Genomic DNA, 20,794 nt, shown 5'->3' with positions numbered 1-20,794 from the left:
ATTTCTTTATTTCTGTTTTGTTCCTTTATATGTTGTTGTTTTTCCTATTACTTATTATTTGCTACGTACAGTTATTGTGCTCTGCTCTGTTCAAAATATGGAGAAAGTCATTTCCCTGTCCAAGGATAGTATGATCGAAGGGCACAATCTCGTGAAGTGCTGAGTATTCTCAAACTCAACTCCCATTTGTATATAGCACTTTACAGGATTGAACCATACATTTAGACAAAATATGTAAGACACATCTCCCCATATTACCAGATCATGGGCTAATCTCAAAATGGTAGAGAATTTTTTTTCCTCTCCCTTTCCCTGTTTGGCATTTGGTGCTAGGACTCACAAAAGAGGTGCAGGAGTATGGGCAATTAACACACAAGGAGAAAATAGGAGCTTCAGCCGTAAGATATACATTTACAGGCAGATCTAAACCCCAGTGAATTCAATAATTACAATAAATGGTGACCCTCATTTTTATGCTTTTTAACAATTCTAAACAAACAAAATGATTTAATCAGTGTCTTGCAGAAAGTCATGTGAAAGATCTGCATTTCACTTCACAACCATTTTGTAATGAAAAAAACCCTAATTTCTGTCAAATTTCACATCATTTTGCAAGTTTTATTCCCTTAACTTCTTGACACTGTTGTGGATGTTCTGTGTTTTCTTCTAAAAATATTCAGAAACGGGCTCTTTTCCCTCCATCCTTTTTGATAGTGAAGTGAGAAAACAGGTAGTTGGTTCTAAGGGGTGTTTGTCTTAGTCTTCAATAATGCAGAAGGGCAGAAGGATCTTAGCAGTAGTTTATTACTAAGCTAAAACCAGCAACTCTTGTGATCTTATTACTCAGGGGAGACTTATTTATGGAAAGTGAAAATATAACCTACCTACAGGTGGCAAGAATTACAAGTGAATTTCACCTAGTGCACATGGCCTATTCTCCACATCAGCTGTGCATCAAGGGCTTACATTGTGCTTTCAGCCATGAGAGGGCCCTCTCTACTGGGGCGACTTTCACTCCATATGAATAAGACAGTAACTAATGTGCTCTAAGTTTCCCCCACCCCAACCTCATCCACGATGTGACAATGTCAGTGTTTTGGAAACTATTGAAGTAACTGGCTTATTTTAACAAGTCAGAACATAAATGTAAAAGCATAACCATTAGGACAAACTGCTTATTATCATTATAACCACACTGTATATAGAAAGAGCTTTTTCTGCATCACCAACTTCTAAATCTCAAACCACTTTCTGCTGCCCCAACAGAGGCATTTCTTCTTTTCAGCTCTGCACTTAAGTTTACCAGGTCTCTTTTCTATAGCTTTAGTAGTACATCTGTGAACAGTTGTAAGAGTCAGCATAGCTGACAGACTTGCAGAATCTGATTAAAGAAGCCTCCCCAAGTAGGCAGAACCCACCAATGACAATGACCTTAATGAGATATTTGTTTCTTGCGATACAGCCACATAAACTTGAGACCACAAGATACAGCTGCTGCTTAAGAACTGCAAGAATGTGAATCTTCAGAAAAGAACTAGATAAATTATTGGAGGACAGGTCCATCAATGGCTTATTAGACAGGGGTGGTGTCTCTAGCCTCTGTTTGCCAGAAGCTGGGAATGGGCAACGGGATGGCTCACTTGATGATTACCTGTTCTGTTCATTCCCTCTGGGGCATCTGGCATTGGCCATTGTCAGGAGACAAGATACTGGGCTAGATGGACCTTTGGTCTGACCCCGTATGGCCGTTCTTATGTTCTTAATCTTGAGATGGCGGGATTAGGTGGTGTTGATGAGTTTGGTTAGTGGTAAAACTGGACTCTGGGCATCTTAGAGCTGCTGCTGCTGCTATGGAGTCATCCGCCCCAGTCTTTTGGAAAAATTTAATATTGGAAGGATCTTTTTACTTCACCTATTTCCTTCTGCTTTTATCCTCCATTTTACTCTTGTGGGTCACAGAGACTCAGCTACACCCTTCTTCCCTGCCATTAACAATAACAGATAAAATAGGAACAAAATGAATCATTATCCTTCTAACAACAAAGCAAACATAAAAGAAAATCAGAGCTCTCCGGAACCAAGAGTAACCTTAGGCACATGACTGCAGCATTGACTGTATAACCCCGTTTAGTTGGAGGTCCCTGAGAACACACACAATCTGTAAATAAAAGTTCAGAAAATCAATAGGGCTGGTTGGAAGACTTAAAAAGAAGACAAAACACTGCTCCCTGGGTCTCCTACCCTGGAGAGCAGCAAAGAGGATGCCAATTGGCTTTGGAGGGACTGCATTCCAGCTAGTATGGTAACAAAGATCTGGTTTGAAAAGCCAGCCAGCATTCCCTTCATTGTACTCTGGGGTTGGGGCAGTGGATCACAGCTTAGTTCAGTACAATTCCCAGGATATAACTGAGCTTCCATTAATCATAAATGTACTCTATGAAGTTTTTCTTCCTGCTTTTCTGAAGCTCTCCATGTTGTGACAGTGATTTAAACCAGTCATGGGTACAATAAAGCTTTATACAAACATGTTGCAGCAGGAAGAATCTACTCTTCACCTCAGTGGGGATGCACCAGTTCTGTATTTTCAAGGCAAAAAGCAGCAGTTGCGGTGGGGTTATCTTATGTGCTGTTCTAACCCAATACCTCTTTATGTTCATGACAACGGCAAGTAAAACTGCCAGTGGGCAAGTTTTTCTAGTAAGTGTCCTTCTTAATAACTACATTGGGCTAGAAAATTCAGTGCAATCCGATCTATCTCCCTACCTACTGTGAACCCTACTGTGATTTATTTTAACTACCCACAAGCAAGAAAAATCTGTGAGCTAGATTTCATCAACACTGGCTTGCTCAGTATTCACTGCATTTATCATTAAACTGTGGTTAAAGGAGCATGTAACTAATTAAGAGCCCAAGATACCTTTGAAGCTGAATCATCTTGCAGTAAATGTCTTCCAAGTTACTGATATGTTGTGTTTCAAAGTTGATCACAGTAGGTGTCACTCATTTATGTAAAAAAATGTAAACATACAGACAAAATTCCCACCTGTTTATGCAGTAAGAAAGGAAACAAGTATAAAAGCAACCTGAGAGCAGCTGGGCATGCACATGGCATCGTGTGTTGGTTACCTTTCCTATGAGCCATACTTTTTATGGTGGCGGTTATGGTGATGTTATTATTCATTATTTGTATTACAGTACTGCCTAAAGGCCCTAGTTGAGACCCCATTGAACTCAGCACTGTACACACACACACACACAGCCCCCAGCAGCAAAATGCTTACAGTCTAACTAGAGAGACAAGGTGGGTGAGGTAATATCTTTGATTGGACCAAGTTTGGTTGATGAGAGAGACAAGCTTTCTTCTTCAGATGAGAGCTCTGTTAGAGCTCGTCTCTCTCACCAATGGTCCAATAAAAGATATTACTTCACCCCCTTTGTGTTGCTAGTATCCTGGGACCGACACAGCTACATTAACAGTGCATACAGTCTAAATAGAGCAGACAAAGGATGGGGTAAGGGGAGGAAACAGAGGGGGACAGCTTTAACTGTGATTCCTGGAGCTACTTAGGCACTTGAAAACTCTAGTTTTTTGACAGGAGCCCTGAATCTAATTCCTTTATAAAAGAAAGAAAAGTAAATAAATATTAGACCCACTCAGCTCTAATAACAATATGTTCTGACATCTTGTGGCAAGTCACTTAAGGGACACTCGTTAGGTTTAAAATTTTAATGTATATTCTTACTTTATTACTAACTCCGTGGAGAGAGAGACCCCGTCAGGACTCCTGGGTTCTATCCTAGCTCTGGGAGGAGAGCGGGATCTAGTGGGTTATAACGGGGAGCAGATACATCTGGGTTCTGTATAAGAACATCAGAATGGCCGTACTGGGGTAAGACCAATGGTCCATCTAGCCCAGTATCCTGTCTTCCAACAGTGGCCAATGCCAGGTGCCCCAGGGGGAATGAACAGAACAGGTAATCATCAAGTTGCCCTGTTGCCCACTCCCAGCTTCTGGCAAACAGAGGTGACAGACATGCTGCCCACCCTGGCTAATAGCCATTGCTTGACTTATCCTCCCTGAACTTATCTAGTTCTTATTGAAACCCTGTTATAGTTTTGGCCTTCACAACATCTCCTGGCAAAGAGTTCCACATGTTGACTGTGAAGAAATACTTTTTTTGTTTTGTTTTAAATCTGCTGCCTATTAATTTCATTTGGTGGCCCCTAGTTCTTGTGTTATGTGAAGGAGTAAATAACAATTCCTTATTCAATTTTTCCACACCAGTCATGATTTTATAGACCTCTGTCATATCCCCCCTTAGTCATCTTTTTTCCAAGCTGAAAAGTCCCAGTCTTTTTAATACCTCCTCATACAGAAGGTGCTCTATACCCCTAATCATTTCTGTTGGCCTTCTCTGTACCTTTTTCAAATCCAATGTATCTTTTTTGAGATGGGGTGACCAAATCTGCATGCACTATTCAATATGTTGGCATACCATGGATTTATATAGAAGCAATATGATATTTTTCTATTATCTATTCCTTTCCTAATGATTCCCAGTATTCTGTTAGCTTTTTAAATTGCCACTGCTCATTGAGCAGATGTTTTCAGAGAACGATCCACAATGACTCCAAGGTCTCATTATTGACAGGTTCAGCTAATTTAGTATGTATACTTTGATTATATTTTGTATGTATAGTTGGGATTATATTTTGCCAAGTGCATTACTTTGCATTTATCAACACTGAGTTTCTTCTGCCATTATGATGCCCAGTCACCCAGTTTTGTGAGATCCTTTTGTAGCTCTTCACAGTCTGCTTTGGACTTAACTATCTTGAATAATTTTCTATCATCTGCAAATTTTATCACCTCAATGCGTACCCCTCTTTTCAGATCATTTATGAATATGTTGAATAGGACTGGTCCCAGTACAGACCTCTGAGGGACACCACTATTTACCTCTCTCCATTCTCACCTTTTATTCCCACCCTTTGTTTCCTATCTTTTAACTGAAGTGCCTGGCAGTGCTTTCAGGATCGTCTAATGATCCTTCATTTACTTTAATGATAAGTTTCAGAGTGGTAGCCGTGTTAGTCTGTATCAGCAAACAGAACGAGGAGTACTTTTGGCACCTTAGAGACTAACAAATTTATTTGAGCATAAGCTTTCGTGGGCTAAAGCCCACTTCATCAGATGCATGCAGTGAAAAATACAGTAGGAAGATATATATGTACAGAGAACATGAAAAAATGGGGGTTGCCATACCAGCTCCAACAAGAGTGATCAATTAAGATGGGTTATTATCAGCAGGAGAAAAAAACTTTTGTAGTGATAATCAGGATGGCCCATTTCAAACAGTTGACAAGAAGGTGTAAGTAACAGTAGGGGGAAAATTAGCATGGGGAAATAGTTTTTAGTTTGTGTAATGACTCATCCACTCCCAGTCTTTAGTCAACCCTAATTTAATGGTGTCCAGTTTGCAGAATAATTCCAGTTCTGCAGTTTCTCATTGGAGTTTTTGAAGTTTTTTTTGTTGAATAACTGCGACTTTTAGGTCTGTAATTGAGTGTCCAGGGAGGCTGAAGTATTCTCTGACTGGTTTTTGAATGTTATAATTATTATATGCCAGTACGCAGTGAGGTGGTAGAATCTCCTTCCTTGGAAGTTTTTAAGGTCAGGCTTGACAAAGCCTTGGCTGGGATGATTTGATTGGGGATTGGTCCTGCTTTGAGCAGGGGGTTGGACTAGATGACCTCCTGAGGTCCCTTCCAACCCTGATATTCTATGATTCTATGTGCCAGCAATGCCCCTCTGCCATGTACATTGGCCAAACCAGACAGTCTCTGCGCAAAAAAATAAATGGACACAAATCAGTCATCAAGAATTATAACATTCAAAAACCAGTCGGAGAACACTTCAACCTCCCTGGACTCTCCTTAATCGATTATCCTCATTAGAGTTGGTATGGCAACCCCCATTTTTTCATTTTCTCTGTATATAAATATATCTTCCTACTGTATTTTCCACTGCATGCATCTGATGAAGTGGGTTTAGTCCATGAAAGCTTATACTCAAATAAATGTGTTAGTCTCTAAGGTGCCACAAGGACTCCTCGTTCTGTTTAATGACAAGCCTTTTGTTATCTTAATCACCCTGCCTCTGTTTATAAACAAACTCCCTGCCCCAAAGGCTGTGCTGCTCCCAGCTTCCCAACTCATCACATCTCACACGCAAGCTGTTGCAGTTGAGAGCTCGGTCTGGGGCTAGGGTGAGTAGACCTCCCCTAGGAAACTGGGGGTAGGGGTGAGCTAGAGCCCTCCCCTGTTCCCCCCCCCCCCCCAAATGGCACCCCTGCAAGTGACCACTAGAGTTGAGAATACATCTTAGGTCTCCTATGTCTCTACTTCCCTGTCACTGGGCCACATTACTTGTTATGGATTTTAATTACTTTATGTTGGAACGGATGGCACGTTTTTAAAAAATAAAATGTATTGGTCTAAATGACAGTTGCAAAAGTGCCCAGCATAATAGATCATACTATCAATTCCCAGCCGGCTTCATCTCTGAAACTTAAGGGTATTGTTTCCCCTGTACTTCACACAGTGGCTGGGAAATAACACAAATTTCAGTTCACAAAGTATTTGTCAAACCATTTGCCATCTCCCAGCCCCATGGCCACCAACACAGCAGGGAACAGTTCCTTGCTATGGGCATACCCTGCTTAAAAAGTCAATTCTGACATCTTGCCTATGAGAAGGGCAGGGGAAGAAAGATAACCAAAGCAAATGAAAGACCCACCAAGGTGGGTACTTGCCCTCTTGAGAGTGCCACAGGGGACCCATTTTGTCATTCCTCACTTCAATGTGAAGCTTGTAATCTAATCTTGTAAGCCAGTTTTTTTATTTCTTCTTTCTCATTAGAGCTTCACCACAGTCACATTGAGACTGGATTACTGTAGTGCGTTCTGCATGGAACTCCACCAGCAGCCCATCTGAAAACTTCCACCAGTGCAGAAAGTGACTGTTTAGTTACTTAGCCAAGCTTCGTGTAGGGCAGGCGTGGGCAAACTACGGCCTGGGGGCCACATCTGGCCCTTCAGATGTTTTAATCTGGCCCTCGAGCTCCTGCCAGTGAGCGGGCTCCGGGGCTTGCCCCGCTCCATGTGTGCCATGGTTCCGCGCAGCTCCCGGAAGCAGTGGCATGTCCACCCTCCGGCTCCTATGCATAGGGGTAGCCAGGGGGCTCTGCACACTGCCCCCACCCCAAACACCGCCCGCACAGCTCCCATTGGCCGGCAACCGCCATTTCAACAAGATTTCATTTCAAATATTTTCTCCATTCTATAAATAGTGAGAAATGTTTCTTCTCATGTGAACTTTGTGGCTGTTTGGTTGGGTGAACTCAGTGCATTTTTCTTTTAAAATCGCAAATTTTACTCTCAGTACTTGGATTTTAGAATTCCTGTACATAAATGGTTGGCACTTATAGCTTAATGGATGTCTGTTTAGAGACTACGCCATTGTGAACTCCTGCTTACATTGAACATGAATCAGACAACAGCACTCTAACATTACAGAAAAATTACTTGTTGCTCAAGGAGTTCGATGCATGATTTAGTGCTTAAAAGAAACAAGTCAGAAACTCAGTAAATGCTTTAAGGACACCTTTCATGTACTAAAATACAGCTATTAGCACATTTATACAGAAAGCCTTTCACGTTATCCATGTGAGATAAATCCATTTGAACATATTTTATTACTTAAAATCCAACCTAGCATGTGTTTGTTGCTTGGAGTGGTGTGAAAATAAATGTGTGGGCATTGCAAAAATATACGTTCTATTGCTAATCTTATAACACATTCTTTAGGGTGAGGAAGCAAAAAACATTCCTGGTGAATCAGTAACAGAAGAACAGTTTACCGATGAAGAAGGCAACATCATCACAAGAAAAGTAATCATGAATTGCAGTTTCACTATTCTGAATCGTTGTATTCAAGTAACTACTCTTACCAGGCTTTCTCCTTTGAGAATCAGGAAAGAAAATCGATACTTTTCATGTGTTGCTTCCTACAGGTCACCCGGAAAGTAATAAGACGTGTTGTTATCCCACATGAGAGAAAAGTTGGTGAAATGGTAATGGATGGGGGGGCTACAAAGAAAAAACAGTAGAGGAGGGTTGTGCTGACTATCTATAAAGCGCTACTAAAGGGCTGGAGGTTTGCAATTTAACATCAAGTCTTGGCAAAGAGAAGTGCTTGCATTGTTGACAAGCTGTGCATCTGGACGAAGGGCAAGGTTTTACCATTGTAATGTTTACTGATAGGGTTCATTTTCAGAAAGATCTATTTTCATTGTGCTAGCAGCAAAAATCTTTTTCACACTAAGATATCAGGGTTTGTTTGTATAAAACAGTCAGTGGTTTTAAATTTAGGACTGGGTCTGAATTCTCGCCTTTGACTCCTCCCTCCCCCCAAAAATAAGTAGTTTCATATGTGTATTTTGGTTGTCTTTTAGCATCTTTACCCTGGACCTGATATGTGTTTTGTATCATTCCTTCACAAACAGAAAAAATATTTACCTGTAGTGAACAGGGGACCTGATCCTGCAACCCCTTACTCATCTGAATAATCCTTCAGTGGCACAGCTCATGTGACTAAGTGGTTTCAGGATTCAGCCTGCCATGAACATGTCTGGATTTTGGCAGTGTGAAAAAGAGATCATCAGGCCAAATCCCAAAATCCTTACTCAGGGCCAGCCTCTCTGGAGAATAGAATGAAAGTAGGGCTGCAAGTAGCTTCTGTCTGCCCTTCCATGCAGGAGCCAGTTCCAACTTCTTGTATGCCCTGAAGCATAAGAACTGCTCTTTCTGTGTAACCTGTAGGGTGCAAGTCATCCCAAAGTGACTAGGGGAGATGAGGAGGAGGGAAGCCTGTTCTCTCCATCTCTCTCTCTCTCTCTCCTGGTCAGCAGAGCTGGATGGATGCGCTGAAGGCAGTATATTGCATCCCTGAAGAGAAATAGCACAGGACAATGTGGCTGTCTTTAATGCAGCCCTAATGCAGGACTGTTCCTCAAAGGTGCTATTGAGCCCTCAGCTTGAACTAAGTCTTTACTCTGGAAAAACTCATTGAAGTTAATGGAGCTTTTTTCTGAGTAACAACAGAATCAGAATTTAGGATTTGGCTCAGAAGGCATAAGAATCACTGCTATTGTCCCTCTTCTGATAGTAAAACACAAGCAAATGAAAATAGAAGAGAGTTGAACATATAAATACCCATGCCCTCCTCCCCAGATGAAACTCTTCAGTCTTTTAGTCTTACCAGAAAAACATTACTATTTAGTAAGGAAAAAATGGATTTGGAATGTACTGTGAACTAAAAATGGGTTACTTCAAATATAAATATAAATGATCCTTACCGGTGAATTCCACTTATGGCCTATATAACAAACACTTTTTACTCCAGTGTGAAATAGGCCCATTATTACCAGGGTATTTATTTTTAGATAAATATGAGGTTATTTTTAATTAATGTAGAATAGCTGCAGTTCTAGGTCTTGTTAGGGCTTTGATTTGATTATCAGTTAACAAGACGTCCGAAAACTTGGCTCAATCAGTTTATTAAACATAGATAAATCGACACAAACAGAGAAGATACCAACTCTTGGGAACAGGCTTGCAATGATCACAGCTTCAATTTTTCATCTGTGTCTATCCTAAAGTATGAAGTTTATTTGACTAGTAGCCTTGTTTAAAGCAAGTAGAAGATTCACGCGTTAACTCCCCTTTTCTTATGTAACTTCATGCCTGTTTTTCAGGATACAAAGACATCAGTCCAAATCCTCCCTAACATATTGTTTTCAGCACACAATAACATTCTGGATGTCAGTATTCTGGATAAACCATAGAGTCATGAACTGTTTTCTACTAATGGACCCAACACAGAATTCATATATAACATTCCTTAACAGAACATACATCATACTTCTAACAGATTCTGCACATACAAAGAACAAAGGCTGGAACAGTATAACTATTAGTAGATTTCCACAATAAAGCTTAGCATAGGCACAAAGAATTCTGCTCGTTGTTCTACAACTTAACCTAAATACAATGCATTTTGGAAATATATATGACATTGGCTAATAGTCTGCTGTTTTAAAAGACAAGAATCTGTAACTAACGCTACAGTTCTCTCATGGAAGTCACAGATTCCGTGATTTCAAGAAATGTCAGCGAGTTCTTTGGCTTCATCTTCAATCCTCTCAGGCTAGGGCTTTAGCCTCGGGCAGAGGGCTCAGGTTTGGGCTTCAGCCCCAGGTGGCAGGGCGAGGGTGACCAGATAGCAAGTGTGAAAAATCAGGACACTTTTTTTTTTCACAGGGTAGGAAGGGTATAGTTGCATATATAAGACAAAGCCCCTAATTTCAGGATGTCTGGTCACCCTAGGCGGGGCTCCGGCTTTCCCTTCGGCTTCAGACCTGTGCGGTGGGGCTCTGGCTTCCGCCTGAGTTTACTAGGCAATTTAAAAGCTTCTGTACTGATGCAGTGAAAACTGCATTACTTTGTGTACATTTCCGTGATTGTCTGTTGCACATGTCCTGTCCGTGACTTTTAATAAAAATACCCTTGACAAAATTGTAGCCTTATTTATGACACATGCACTGCTTGTCAGTTTCTTTGGCTTTATTTCTGCTGCTCTGCTTTGGTGGATTTTTTTGTTGGCTCTTTTTCTTCCTTTACTAACCTATTCACTTTAAAGCACTGTTGTTATGAGACATCATAATAACTATGGTTTAAATTTTCAAAAGTGGCCACTAATTTTGAGTGCCTAACTAGGATGCCTATGGGTCTGATTTTTCCAGAGATGCTGAGCACCTACAAATCTAACGGACGTCAATGGGAAGCTCAACCCTAGGTATTTCAAGTTTGGTACCAACAACGGAGGCATCCAAAATTAGTGACTATTTTTGAAAATTTAAACCTGTGATTTCTACTTTTAGATGATATTTCCAGCCTGTTTTTGCAGCTCAGCAGAGTGGTTAACTCTGAATTGTGTGTAACTTTGAAATGAAGTGTTGATGTGATTTAACTGCTTTTTACTTATCCTATTATAGCTACAAAGGACCTGTTTGGAAAAGTTTTATAATTCCAAACGCTTTCTGCATATGTGTTAATGTGTGTACCTTTTCTTTAAAGCAGGGAGAAGGTTATAAGGTTAAGACGAAGAGAGAAGTCAGACATGTGGAGAAGAAGAGTTATTCGTAACAGCAGAACACTGAACGGTCAGTTTGATAAATATCATTCCATTGTTTAGGCCAAGAGCAAATACAGTACTAGTGCACCAGTTAGCACATTGTATAATCAATGAACTCGTTTGCCCCTGCATCTGTTTTAAGCTGGGAAGTCCAATATCAGGCCCCCATACTGCAAATACGCACAAAATATGTGTGTGTTATTTTTTAAAACTATCTGTAGGAGTAGAGTTCTAGGAAACATACAGTTCTCAATTAACAAAATTTCTGTTAATAAAATCAAACTTGAATGTGAGAGGTAAATGACTTGCATACAAGTAAATGTAAACAGCATATCTTGAGTGAAACACTTCTTTCAGTCACACATATGATCTGAGTGTTATGAAAGCCAATGTCATTGTAAAATTCAGTAAAAAGTCTAAATATACATCAACAAATAATCCTTACCAAATGTTTCCTATGAATTTTATGGATCCACCCTTTACAATTATAACCAAACAGCTGACGATTTGTAGATTCTGCTGAAATAAAACCTATGCCAAATTTAAATGGTCATTATTGCAATTCCTCTGTATTACTTCGCTAATTACGAAGCCAGCAGGATTGTTTTGTAGCAAACTTGATTATAAATGAAGAAAAGGATGTTCTGTATGGCGCTTTGTTTTGCTTCAAATGGCTGATGTTAGTCCGAGCTTTATTCAATCATGCCTTCCATTTTATGCATATACTGTACTAGGGTATTTTTAACCCTGAATTTTCCTTAGCTTTGTTTAGAGTATTTTTAATCCTTAAACCTACATCCCACAAGCAGTCTCTTTCCCTACACAGTCTGATACAGGATTGACTGTAGGGATACAGAATAAAATAAATAATATCTGTAAAACTAATCCCAATGTCATTCTGAAGGTAACTTAGAAGAAGAATGCAGTCATCTCCAGACGGCCCGTGGTTCTCTGCAACGATTATAATGTACCCAACCTGAGGTTCACTAGCTCTGCAGCTTGTTCCTGTGAGGTCCTGGACAATTTAGCTTCAGTTCAGAGAGGCATGTGTGGATTTTTTAAGAATGTGAATCGTTTCATTGATTTCAGCAGGACTATACACACATTCTTAAAGTTCGTCATGTACTTAAGTGCAGAATCAGGGCCAGAGCACTCAGGATTTCACAGGATCCAGCCTCTGAAGAGCAAGCATCTCAAACCTGAGTACAGTAGAACCTCAGAGTTACGAACACCTCGGGAGTGGAGGTTGTTCATAACTCTGAACAGAACATTATGGTTGTTCTTTCAAAAGTTTACAACTGAACACTGACTTAATACAGCTTTGAAACTTTACTGTGAAGAAGAAAAATTCTGCTTTCCCTTTATTTTTTTAGTAGTTTATGTTTAGCACAGTGCTGTACTGTATTTGCTTTTTGGGGGGGAAGTCTCTGCTGCTGCCTGATTATGTACTTCCAGGTCCAAATGAGGTGTGTAGTTGACTGGCCGGTTCATAATGCTGGTGTTCATAACGCTGAGGTTCTACTGTACTCACTTTCTCTTGGCAGCCTAATAACCAGCTGCCAGCCCCACAGGTCAGCCTAACACCATTTCTGAATTGACGTGTTTATTCTGAAACATCCAAAGTATGGTAACAGAATTAATACCACTTAACAGTGTGTCTGCAGAATGTATTCATACAATATTTAGGTACAATGAAAATGAATGTTCTTAATGAAACTCTTTCTCACTTGTGGAGTTTTGGCTAACTTACCACTCTGTAGAAAGCAAGCCAAAGAGAAGGACTTGATTGTAGGAAAGTGTGCCCCAGCTAAAAGGTCTGCTCCTGTATATCTATCTAGGATCTAGGATTTTCCTGTATCTGTCATCCCTGTCAACCGGCAGATTAGATCTGTATGACAGTTGTCCTTATGCACTTAAACCATGCTCTTGCCCCTGCTGAAACCAGTGGGAATATGAGGTTTAGAAGGAATGCAGGATCAAGCCCAATATTCCTTACGTGGTATAGGATGCAGCAAGAACCCGTTAGTGTGTAAGTGTGATGTAATGCCATTGCCATAGGATGAATACACAGCATGGTGGGAATATTCAATTTTAAATAAAATATTACTCTATAAAGCAACTTTTGCGTAATCCATCAAACATAGTCATTCTGACCTGCTTAGTGAGCCCTTCAGAAAATAAATCCACTCACATTTACTGTGAATTGTTATAGCTTTCCCACATGATTTCCAGTATGTAGTTGTTCCTAGCTAGAACCTGGCCACAAATGCAGAAAATAATGAAAATGGCCCTCTGCACAGAGGTGAATTAATAATGTGATCTGTGCCCTGTGTTGACGTTCCATAATGAAAAGCTTGCAACTAGAGGAGTACAGATTAAGCAATATAAAATGTTAAGACTATTGAAAATTCAAACATTTAAATATTTTATTATAAACTCAAAACTGGGTTCATTTTCACAGATGGTACGTTTCCAGGGAATTTGGATCTGGCTCTGAGCAAAAACAGATAAAGGAAGGGACTGGTTTTGAGCAAAGATGGCTTTCACATTGAAAATATGCAAAAATGTGTATTGTCTGCAAGTTTTTGAGGCAAAAATGGCTTTTTCAACATTGAAAATAAAGCAAAATTTGAATTGTTCATAGACATTACATGCTGAAAATTTTCATGTGAAATTCTGTGAAATTAAAATTGTGACTTTCACTGAGATCTTCTTGTACCAGCAAGACTTAGACCTTGGGCTTTCAGAGCAAGGGATAGATTTATGTAGACAACATAAATGGGTAAAGACACATTGTTTTACCATAAAAAGACAGAGAGTGCTCTCCTTTGGAATGTGCATGGACCTGTGACCTGATTTAATAAACATGCTAGTTTCTGAATCCCACAGTCAGTGTTTAAACAGAGCTTAGAAAGACAAACAAGCTTTTCTACATTAAGTTGCTAGGAAGAATGGTTGGCTTCTTTCAGTTCATGATGTGTTAGCATGTTTTTATTGCATTTTTATCTGTCATTAATATGGGATTACAGCACTGTCATCAGCTGTGATGCACTTCCATTGCTCTTGTATGACAGATTTAACAAGCTTCTTGGGTTGATGATAGTTACTATCACTATATGCAGAACTATATGACCATTTTCAAATAGGCAAGAGAGCATGAATTGCATTTCTTTCGTATCCATACTATTCTTATCCACCAAATTAAGCCACATGGTGATATGTCCATTCAATTCCTAGTCTAATCACACCATTGCCATAGGTAGCCTCATAAAGTCTTCCATTGCGTGTAGCCTCATCAAGTCTGATTCTGCGTGCCTTGTTCTCCTTGTCAGTGGGAGTTCTGAACGTGCAACGAGTGCAGGATCTGGGCCATAATGTGGATGACTGCCACACACAAAAAAGTGATGATACAGGAGTTGCACTGTCATTCTGGAAACGTCGCTATCTCTGCTAGCATATATTTCTCAGACATTTCTGAAAAGCTGTTAACTTCTTCATTGTAATTAAATGTAATGTGTTCCAAACATTTTGTAAGCCACTTCATCAGGAGTGTGGCGCACCATACGTTGACAGACTTATACCTTCATACTGGCAATTCAACTAACCTCATTAAAAACTGCCTTATTTAACTTATTACAGCATACCATAAGATTCATTAGACTTTTTTTGTATTGCAAAAATGTATGAAAATGATTCTCAAGAGTTATTCTGAAACCATTTTGTGCTGTCTTTTTTCCACAGGATTGTGTGCTTTTACTGCCAGTGTTCTAGACAGACACTATGGAAGAAAAATCAACAGGAATTAAACATTCACTGATACAAGTGTGCGTGTGTTTGCTGCTTCCACACATTAACCGCATGGTCTTTATGCAAAAAAACAATAAAAATTTAATTTAGCATGAGCCAATTTACAGAGCATGGAAATTCACGGTCATTCACAGGATTGGAGAGTGTGCAATTAACAATGCAGTGTATATACAAGATTGCCATGCTGTTCACAGCTTTATTTCAAGCAATTTGATGTCATCATAAAAGAAATAAATTCCTGTGGTCAGAGGGGACATAAGAAGATGAAATGGCTAAACCATGGAAAGACACTAAAATTACTAAATCCACAACAGCTCGCCTTATTTTTCTTGGACCCAAACTGTCAGGGTATAAAACACTATTTGTTTCTTTTTTAAACATCAATAGTTTTGCTGTAAATAAATAACACTGTATAAATTCTAACAGAAAATAGAATGAATGTTGATAAGGCACTGCCTCTTAGATCACAAACAGAATATTGCAAATGCATCAAACAAAATAGGTGTCTCAAATGGCTATACCTACAAGGATATTCTGGGTGTATCTTCACAGATTCTTGTATATTAGCAATTATTATGTTTGTATATGCAAAAATGCTAGCTTGATTTTAAAAAAATCTTTAAAATCTGCTGCAAATTTAAATGATTCCCAAAATGAGGAATTCAGTAGTTCTGTGAAAACTTTTCTTCAGAGTACTAATATTTTGATGCATGTGTTTCACCTTATTTTGATTAAATCTTTTCCAGTTTTGCAAACACTATACTGCAACATGATAAATAGGATTTTATCTGTAAACACAAAGCCCTTCATCTAATATTTGTTGCTGTTGCCAATTTTTCAATGAAATGACCTAAAAACATACCATATACAGTAGTTGCATTATGGGGAGGGGGGTGCTATCTGTTCTCGCTTTATAATGGGGGTAATGCTTGCAGCTTTAGAACTGGGTTGGTGCTCTTATAAAGCACAAGTTTGGGATATTTTAAAATGAACCGAAGAGAAATTATTAGCTAATAGACTGGCAGCACGCTGTAAAATTATTACTGTATTGTGTACTGGCTATAAGATGTAGAATCTTTCAGTAAGCCAATCATCTGTAATCATTCTAGCAGTGTAATATTAGGTTGTTAAGGCTGCTGTGTTTTAAAGGGCATTTTTATTTGGGTTTTGGTGAAATACTTTAATTTGTTGATTATATTCATATGAAAACAACATTCATTGATAATAGCTCTAATTACGTATGTATGAAAACAACATACACTGGATGATCTAGCTGATTATTTAAGCATAAAATAAATTGTGTTAAAACTCTTCAATAATGTGTATTTTGCAGTATTATTACACCTTTTAAAATCATGTCTTCAGAATGCCAACCATTTATTATCCTAGCCCTTTTCACTTCTGTCCCACTCAGTTTGCTTTGTATGACACCAGTGAGATTGGCCATCACTTGGCATGCTTTGCCCAAGTGGACCAAAGAGGGGCCATGTATCATGCATCACATCCTCAACTAAATTAGGCAAAGCCCTGCTACCTACACCTGTTGGATTATTCCATTTATGAAACACATATAGCACTAGGGAAAGGACTGTGTTAAAACAGGTGTTACTTGACCAATGTCACAAGTTAAAGACAAATAGAAAAGGAGGACTTGTGGCACCTTAGAGACTAACAAATTTATTTGAGCATAAGCTTTCGTGAGCTACAGCTCACTTCATCGGATGCATTCAGTGTCCTCTCATACATAACTCTGGTACCCTCTTTTACTCTATTTCACATAATCAAGACCCAATAAAAATACTACTTAACAAACTAGTTTCATTCCCAACACATCCATAATCACACTGATCCCCTGTAGATCATACACATACCTCCTGTACATTATATATCATGGATCACCATAATAGTGCCAGCATGATGGAATAAACCACCATGAATCTACAATAACTGTCCAATACTGGGTCCATCCTTTTGGACACTGTGTTACATGCCATCAATCGACTCTATTGTTTGTGCCATTCTTAATTATTTTACAATAAATAACTGACCTATTTATAATATTCACATACTCCCTTTTACCTGGTGTAACAGTATTAAAAATGAGATATTTGTCACTAACTGGCATTACTGGTGTTTCATGCATTACACCATTTTCATCATCCTTCCAAATTCTGGGCCAGATTGTGTCATGGAATAAATTGGGATAGTTCCATTGACTTCAGTGGTGTTCTGCCAATTTACACCGGCTAAGGATCTGTTCTTACGTGTTTATCATATGTTAATGTTAGCACATCAACTTATCTTTGTCAATATTTTAACATGGCTGGAAATTTTGGAAGCTGTGGAAATAAATGAAATGTTCTTTATAATTCTTAGAAGACATTATGTGTTGCAGTACATATTTAACCCCAATCATATTTACTGCTGCCATATTCAAATGCCTCTGCTCATCACCCCAGTGAATTTGAAGGGTAACTATCACCTCCCTCACTTACTCTGTTGAAGCACAAGTAGTTATTACTAAGGTCCACAGTCCTGTGTGACTTTGTGATATTCCAATATCGTCATCTTCACTAGTCAATAGCAATCTACCCACTAGAGCAAGGATTCTCAGACCCTTTCATAATGTAGACCATAGCTTAAACCATATCTGCCTTGTAAAGAGATTGTCTTGTAGACACTCCCACTCTCTTTCAAAACCATACAGACCACTTGCCCTCCCATCCATGATTGTATGACGTCCCTGAAACAACTACAATCATTGTTTACTTGGAAAAATAATACGTATTGCATGCATTCTAGCTATCTTTTAATGCAATTTACAAGATGGAAACCAAGAAGAGAGCCAGCACATGACAGCCATGCTAATCACCAGCAATCATGAGTCTGAGAACCACTGCACTACAGTCTTGAGTTCCTCTTTATCTCTCTCATGATAGCTAAGAGAACTAATGGCAATCAGGATTTTGTCTCATCCATGTCTTCTCTGCAGACGCCCCTTTCAGAGTTCCTATTTGATAGAAGAAGGGGCTTTAGTTATATTTGGTGGACAGAAGTTCTGTTTCCTGAGACAGATAATTATACGAAAGTATACATGTGAACCTAGCTGGGCCTCAGACCAATAACAGAGAAGCTGGAAGCAACAACAAAAGTTAAGAAGAAGCCAGATTTGCAAGAAGGTTAGAACTGGAGCAGAGTTTACCAGAGCCCTCAGCCCTGTTTCTCTGTTGTCCTCCACCTTGTGCAATCATTTACACCAGGGCACAGTGAGTGGAAAATGCTGCCATTCCGATTTCTACAGAAGATGCAAGACTGTGGAAAATCAGAGCTTCATTTTGGGACAGCAACTGGGTGAAATTGTTACAGGTTCAGTATGGTTTCTGGGCTGAATATGCAGCAAGGAAAGATTTTGTGTGTGCGCGTGCACACAGACACATAAATGCAATGAGAAGAGTTAAGAAGAGAACTGTCAACCTGCCAACCCTGAGGTGTCGCTAGCATCTGTTGGTTCACATGCCTTTCAATCCCAGTTCCATTCTATAATCTGGGTCTCTACAATGGCAAAACTTCCATTGACTTTAATGAGGCCAGGAATTCATCCTAAATATTTATTACACAGCTCTGGGATTACTAACGTATGGAAGGGGAGGAACTACCCTGACTGGTTCTACCAAAGTGTGTGGCTTTATTAAGCAACCACAACATTTAAATGCTGATAAACTGTCACATTTTCTGGTAAAAATTGAACATCACCAGTAAACTGTACAAAGCTGTTTCTATTCAATCCTTAGTGTGCGATGCACTTGCATTGGTATTATTGATCTCACTGTGTGGAGGGGTATACATTTTAATCGTGCACAGAGGGTGTTATTTTCTAATGACAAATAATAGGAACCTTCTGATAAAGGAAAATATGCTTTTGTGGGCAAAACCCTGCCCTGAGAAGATGAATTGTGTAGTCAGAATGGGAGGGACGATAAGAACTAGTCTCATCTCTGTGTTAGGCACTAGAACCATTCTGCTGGGCAAAGGAGATGAGCTGCCGGGTGCAAAGAGGAGCAATGTGTATCTCCAGGTAGGATGTGCTTCTAGCTGAAGGCATGACCTTATCCATAGGCAAGGGACCACACTCTCGGCGGGCTGTGGACCTGCAAGCACTTTCTTGAGCACTATGTAGGAATCCTGCACTGCTCCTGTGAGGGTGCCCCTGGGAAAGAAGAGCGGGGCTATGAAATCTGTACTGCCACACAGAAAAACCATATGAATGAAATAAACATTTACCATGTCTTGGTGCCTGGTGATTTGTGACTGTATCAAGACAGACTCTTCGTGCACACCCCTAGCCTGCCCCGCCACAGAGGGCCCTGACTCAGTGGAACCAGTGCAGTTCCGCAGCAGAATGAGGGAGGGCCTGACTTCAGACCATGCTAAAGGTTATGTGCCCACAGAGGATCCTAGTTCCTGAGAATGCAAAGAGTGTTTGAGGAGCAGTACAGGCTGGTGGTGCTGTGAATGCAGATGCCCTGGCAATTCACCTATGAGGTTGTAGCAGTGGCTGCAGAGGCACATATGATGCGTTTGTGAAGCAAAGGCATCGTATGTGATTCCTTCCTCCCAGCCACCTCCAAAATCCCTAGCATGCAGCTTAGCCATTCAGGCTGTTTGCTGAATTCCAGAATTTAGCCCATAATATATTTGTGCAAGGGGACAGAATTAAGATTCACAGGGGCATCTTAATTCTAAATTTCCTGAGTTTAAAACTGCAAGCACATTAAATATTGTGTGGACACAGTTGTTTGCATTGAATGTATTCAAACAAAGCAGTAGCTCAGGGTGCACGGGGACAGCAGGATTAAGACATGCTTTTATTTAGCATCAAACAGAAGGAGAATGTGGGTTGGAAATTTGCTAAATCCTAGTGAAACACAAATTCTCCAGTAACAGCAAAGGAAATGCAAACAGCCCTGGCATGATCATTTTCTTTTAGTGTAATTTTCTCTTTTTTTTCCCCACTTTTTCTCCAGTGCAACATTACCCTTACAAGCAAGATTGAAAGTCATGTGAATATGCTCCTATTCAAATTAATGGTATTGCAAATTGCTGTATTCGTTGATTGTGTGTGTTTAATGCTGTTTGGGTTGTTTGTGTAATATTCTACATCAGTTGTTCAATTTCTGAAAAAAATCCATATTCTATTTCATTTGTAATTGGATGTTAGAAATTACTATACTCTCTGAAGTAGAAGATATATTAGTGGGATAAACTACAGTTGTCTGCAGGAGTTCTGCACCACCATCCTTATTAGTGCTAATTGAAGAGGTTTCCTGGAGGTAAAACCTGCATCTGGCTGGGGTGCTTTTGTGCAATACAGCTTCACAGGAAATAGTCACTCAAGATGATAATTTTAAGGTAATTACATGGAAATATACTGTAGAAAACTAAAAATAAATAAATAATTCCCAGAATTCTTCTCATTAGTGCTTAAAAGGAAAAATGATGAATTAGTGATTTTGTCTTTAAAAAAATCACTCAACCAACTATTTAGAATGAGTGCAATTATACAAAGACATTAAGTAACTCGGTCTATGCTGAGACAGTGGCTCTCCAGTTAAATAAAGGACAAGTACACAGGACCCGATTTGTGCATTTATGCAGTGGTGTGGTAATGGTTTTACCTGGCAGTGGAGTATTTTAATATTCAGCTCTCTATTCAATATCTTCAAGTACTTG

General features: G+C 39.5%; 1 protein-coding gene across 7 annotated transcripts in view; it reads left to right on the top strand.

Moving 5' to 3' along the window:
• ANK3 (ankyrin 3) overlaps positions 1 to 16,352 on the top strand; it is a 288,028-nt gene extending 271,676 nt beyond the window's left edge. For 4 of the 7 annotated variants that reach the window (XM_074958837.1, XM_074958836.1, XM_074958835.1 and 1 more), the window contains 4 exons: positions 7,870 to 7,953; positions 8,076 to 8,135; positions 11,200 to 11,285; positions 14,999 to 16,350. In XM_074958837.1, coding sequence (XP_074814938.1) covers positions 7,870 to 7,953; positions 8,076 to 8,135; positions 11,200 to 11,268 — 213 coding nt within the window. In that variant the 3' untranslated portion in view covers positions 11,269 to 11,285; positions 14,999 to 16,350. Of the gene's footprint in view, positions 1 to 7,869; positions 7,954 to 8,075; positions 8,136 to 11,199; positions 11,286 to 14,998 lie in introns of all 7 variants that reach the window. The other 3 variants (XM_074958833.1, XM_074958832.1, XM_074958838.1) reach the window with 3 other exon arrangements.
• Positions 16,353 to 20,794: the final 4,442 nt, after the last annotated feature.

This window comes from Natator depressus, chromosome 7, assembly GCF_965152275.1.
Source record: "Natator depressus isolate rNatDep1 chromosome 7, rNatDep2.hap1, whole genome shotgun sequence".
In the NCBI taxonomy this organism is placed as follows: Eukaryota; Metazoa; Chordata; order Testudines; family Cheloniidae; genus Natator; species Natator depressus.
Note: the sequence above shows the minus strand (reverse complement) of the source record. Positions and strands in the feature narration are given on the sequence as shown.